Here is a 4,930-nt window from a genome sequence, read left to right as displayed (position 1 = left end):
CATCTGTCACACACGCATGCACACACCCTTAAATGAACTGCACTGTTAGCTTCATGATGGACATGCAAATTGCACCAAAAAATGTCTTCATCTGCTGAATTCCGGAATAATTTTACATGTCAAAGAAGCTTTATTCTGCGACTGACTGGAGTGATTTTCACATCGAGAGAATAACCACAAATCACAATAATGAATGCATTTCATACCAGACAGACTAATATCCTCTGCCTGTATATCATCAGTCTGTCAGTGTGTACCTCTTCTCCCTCTGCTCTTGACTGTAAACTCTGCCTTTTTAATGGAAGGCCGGACACAGTATGAACCTCGGGGTCGGCCTCGAAGCCTGCTGGGCTGTTAATGATCTCCTCTGTTATCACGTTGCCGCTACTCCTCACACCTGCACTCAAGAATAATATTTACCCTGTCTGTCCTCATCGTAAGGTGGACGTGTGTGTGTGTGTGTGTGTGTGTGTGTGTGTGTGTGTGTGTGTCTTCCTGTCTTTGCGTCAGACTTTAATGATGACTTCCATTCTCCTTTTCTCTCAGGCGTCTTGTTAGAGCGGGAATGGACACAGCCTGTCTGTGTGAACAGATCTTTCTCAGGAAAATGTGGGAGCGGAGAGCTGAATACCAGCACAGAACCAAAACCTCCCTGGTCACTCATAATATTTCAATTAGGCTTTGCTTTAATGCATGAGCACGCTTGTGTGTGTGTGTGTAAATATGTGTGTGTATGTGTATGTGTGTGTGTGTGTGTGCGGCATTCCTCCGTTTTGTGCACCAATAACCCGGTGGGTATATGAGCTTGTGCGATAATCACTTATTGGTTGAATTTGGATGGCATGTTGTGTCATGCAACAAGATGTGATTGCTTTCATTTAGGAAAGTGAAAGTTAAGTCATATTCCCCTGAGAATTTAAACATGAGCAGGGAGAAAGATTGAGAGGGACCGGGAGAGGCCAATGTTTTCCTTGTCTGTTTTCAAAGTTTGAGGCGGCTGGGGAATCGTTTATAATGAGAGACAACAACTGGATGATGATTATTTTTCAGTTTTCACCCGTGAGAAGATCAGCTCAGCAGGTTTTTGGGTAAAGACGCATTTTCATGCATTTGATCTCTCAATTTCCTAAAATTCAAATCTGAATCAGGCTGCGACCAATATTCACAACAAGAGAGCAGCGTTAGTAAGCCATGTTCAGTAGATCAGATCAGACAGTTGCCTAGGCTAGTGTTAGCTTATGTTCGCTGAAGGTGACTGAATTGTGTAAAGCCATAGTTCAACATTTTGGGTAATGTTAGATGAGATGAGAAGTTGGATGAGGAGATCAACACCACTCTCATATTTGTCTACTCAAAAGAGAAACAATGTCCGTGCACTTATTCAACAGCTCTGGGTCTGGAAGGGATTGCTCCCCTTCTCTATCTCCATTGTATCAAAACTGTTTACCTATACAAAAGGTTTTAAGCCTGGATCAAGGTCAACCAACTATGCTAGATGAATTATGATCATAAACAAGGTTGATATCATACGGACTTGTGGCTTCTACAGGAGCATACACCTTAGTTTCACAATCCCATGACTCAGGGTGAGTCTACATTGAATGGTGTAAACTTCATGGCTAATAATCAAAATCCTTATGGAGAAAATAAATGGGATTTTCACTTCCGGAACTACAGTTTTGAGCTCTATATGAAGCTTGAGTCAAGCTTAAACCGGTTAGCTTAGCTTTGCATGGAGAATGAACACAAGGGGAAACTCTGGCTCTGTCAGAGGATAAGAAAATGCACTCACCAGCATCTCTACAAGTCGGTTATAATGCAATATATCTCTTCGGACAGAGGAAGGCTAGCTGTTTCTTTTTGCTAAGCTAAGCGGCTGCTGGCCGTTGCTTTACATTTTTACTTTTGCTATTTCTTTCAATCAGTTGCATAAGGCATTAAAGGGTAATGGGTCTAAGTCCGAGCTCTTCCTTACTTGATGTTGCAATTTTCCTCTGCTTGAAGGACGTAACTTAAGGATTACAAGAAAACACTATTTTGTAATTTGGATTTGCAGAACTTTGCTGACATTGTCACTTTTGAAGCATACTTGTAGGAGAAGTGGCATTGAGGCAAACATGTCACCGTTCACTGGAGCATGATGAATTAGAAAATCATTACTAATGCCTGCTTGTGGTCCCTGCTAAATGCAGATTTGGTGCACTCTTTTTGGATACTGCTTCACACAGCACTTGTCCTGGCATACACTATCAACCTGATGTCATGAATGCACAGAATAAACATGCAGGAACATCTTACAATATAATGCAATTTATACCCACAGCACAACAAACTCTGACTCCAGAAAGTAGTTAAACCAATTACTCAAAAAAAAGTATTTTACAAGACTTGTCTGTCATTTTGTCTTGCAATACATTTGCACTTCTTTATTTTCAAACAAGAGCAAACCAACAGAGTTGACTTCATGTGTGAACAAAGACTATTGGCTTAGAAAATGAATGTTGAAGTTGTGAAATGAGTGCAAAAATAGATTAATTATGCATAAAGCAGCTCAGGACTACACTGTGTTTTTGTATTTATCCAAGGTATTCAATTGGCTACGACTGTTCCCTCTTATTCGAAAAATTTGACATTGGAAAAGAAGTGTTGGCCAGGTAATAGGTAATATTTAATCATTTTGGGCGGTGTACGAACAAGGCAATGACAATTTTGAGTTAGAGTGTGATAAATGCAATGTCTGCAAAAAATGTGCAGAGCTCCGTGGTTGCTTCTGCAACCACGGAGCTGGTTTCCTAATTTATTTAATGGGGTCTGCTAAAATTCCCTGTTGTGTGCAATATATCTCAATATACTGATGAATGCATCTCTTCTCAGCATCCTTAGCACGGTCTTTATCATCCCTGAGGAGAACAAATGTATTATCCTCAGTTGAAGCAGTGGAGGCCCCCATGGCAACCAAGCTGCAAACTGGCGTTGGTTAATGTGCATATGCTGCCATCTAGTGGACACATACATAATTGCAGCATTTGGTGTAAAGCAATATCTGTACAATAGAGGTCCCTATACTGTCTTTTTTTCACAGTTTTATGAGTTTTGTTTATTCAACCTCAAAAGGCCATTTTGGATTACTGTGGGAACTAACCGGCTCTTTGCAAAATGAACACTAGATGTCAGTAAATGTCTTTAAAACATTAAGACAGAGGTTGTGATTAGGTACATTATTTGCTATCTCTTACTTGTCCCTTTCATGTCAGTTAACAGTCACGTTATTCCATTATTTACAAAGTGAACACTTTCTTCTGCTCCCTGATTAAATCTCTTTAATGTATATGCTATATACTGCAAGGAGATCTCCGCTTCCTCTCATCTGTGCGGTATACCAGTCACATGGGAAATGTTTGGAGATAAATACACCACCATGCAAACCATAGCCTCAGGGTGAGGAAAACAACAACCACAACGCCGAAGCACATTGCAGGGACAAACGGAAGCAAAAACAGAAAGTTGTTCAAAGTACTATAGTTGGGTGTTTTACACAGGTTACATGTATTGGTGCACACCCATAGCTTTGGGAGGAGCTTAATGGCTGCTCACCCTAATTGGCTTAAGAACTTCGTAAAAAAAGAAAGCTAATTATTCATAAATCAACCAATCACAGAAGCTGCCTGGTGAGCAAATATTCAGAGTTCCTCCCTGCCCCTTATCTAATGTAAAAACCTGTCTGTGTAACTATTTATAGGGGTATGTGTGTGTGTGTGTGTCTGTGTGTGTGTGTGTGTGTGTGTGTGTGTTCCACACTGTTGATGGGTGCATATTGAGTATTTTTCTACTGCTTTCAAAGGCCGGCTGTTGGGCAGGATTACACCTCTCTCTCTCTCTGCCCACCCCTCCTCTTCCATCCCTCTCCACCCTCGGCTCTCTCCTTCCTCCGGAGTGGATTTTTCGGGGCTGTGCCCCCCCCCCTCCCCCCACCTGCCTCTCGGACAGCTTTGCTTCACCAGTTCTGCACTGTGCCGGCCTGGAGAGGAGTAAGGGAGCGGAAAGAGGAGAGCAAAAAGAGGATTTGGTGAACCGAGGAGAGACGGACAGGGGAAAGGGACCATGGCTGCTCTCTCTGCCTTGCTGAAGACCTGGGTAATACTGCAGACCTTGTGCCTGGCTCTGGCCCAAGTGGTGAGTGGACAGGGGAGGTTGAGACCTGCTCTGCTCAGGCTCGGCTCCTTTATTCTGGGGTTCAGTGGGGTTCAGGGCCCTCGGAAAGGGCCAGCAGGCAGTGGATGTTGTTTGGTCATGTTATAGGTTGTGTGTTGTCTTGGTGCTGGTTGAAGTGATCAAAATGCTGGAGTTTGAATCAAGACCGTCCTATTTTGTGGTGAGCATCTGGCTTTGTAGTATGCATGTGAAAGAAAGAGCTTGAAATGGGTTTTCTGTCGTGGAGACAAAATGAAACCGGACTATCTTCTGTGGATTATCATCCTTATCGTGTACGGACTCATATCTCTTTTGAAGATTTAACTGAAGGAGATACTATTGAAGGCAAGGATTTGCGATTACCTTGATTCCTCTTTTTTTTGGCCTAGAAGAATGGAGGAAAACATCAAAGGTTTTTTTTTTGTTTTAATGGCAATGGCAGAGATGGAAATCAGTGGGCACCAACACACATACAAACACACAAAGTTAGTGTTTAATGTACCACACACTAACTTTGTCCACTAAGTGTGAAAGCCTCTATTCAAACAGACACCTACATGTTAACTACTGGACGTCTAACAGTTTTTTGCTCTTCAGGATTATTCAATTTACATTTTACACATGGTGTAACAGTTGGAAGAATTTAAAGTTGGATTTAAAATGGCTTTCATCACTCGATGGACTGACTGATCCACTAAGATGATATTCAAGACAGGCTGAGGAGACATTGGGATGGGGG

General features: G+C 42.1%; 1 protein-coding gene across 1 annotated transcript in view; it reads left to right on the top strand.

Annotated features, from left to right (window-relative positions):
• Window positions 1–3,892: 3,892 nt before the first annotated feature.
• Window positions 3,893–4,930, top strand: part of col9a2 (procollagen, type IX, alpha 2) — a 16,119-nt gene continuing 15,081 nt past the window's right edge. Inside the window, exon 1 of the mRNA XM_034892041.1 lies at window positions 3,893–4,173. Within this exon, the coding sequence (XP_034747932.1) occupies window positions 4,102–4,173 (72 nt within the window). The 5' untranslated portion in view covers window positions 3,893–4,101. The remainder of the gene's footprint in view (window positions 4,174–4,930) is intronic.

The sequence above is a fragment of the Etheostoma cragini genome, chromosome 14 (genome assembly GCF_013103735.1).
Source record: "Etheostoma cragini isolate CJK2018 chromosome 14, CSU_Ecrag_1.0, whole genome shotgun sequence".
Classification (NCBI taxonomy): Eukaryota; Metazoa; Chordata; class Actinopteri; order Perciformes; family Percidae; genus Etheostoma; species Etheostoma cragini.
The sequence above is the reverse complement of the archived record's forward strand: the minus strand, read 5'-3'. Positions and strand labels throughout refer to the sequence as shown.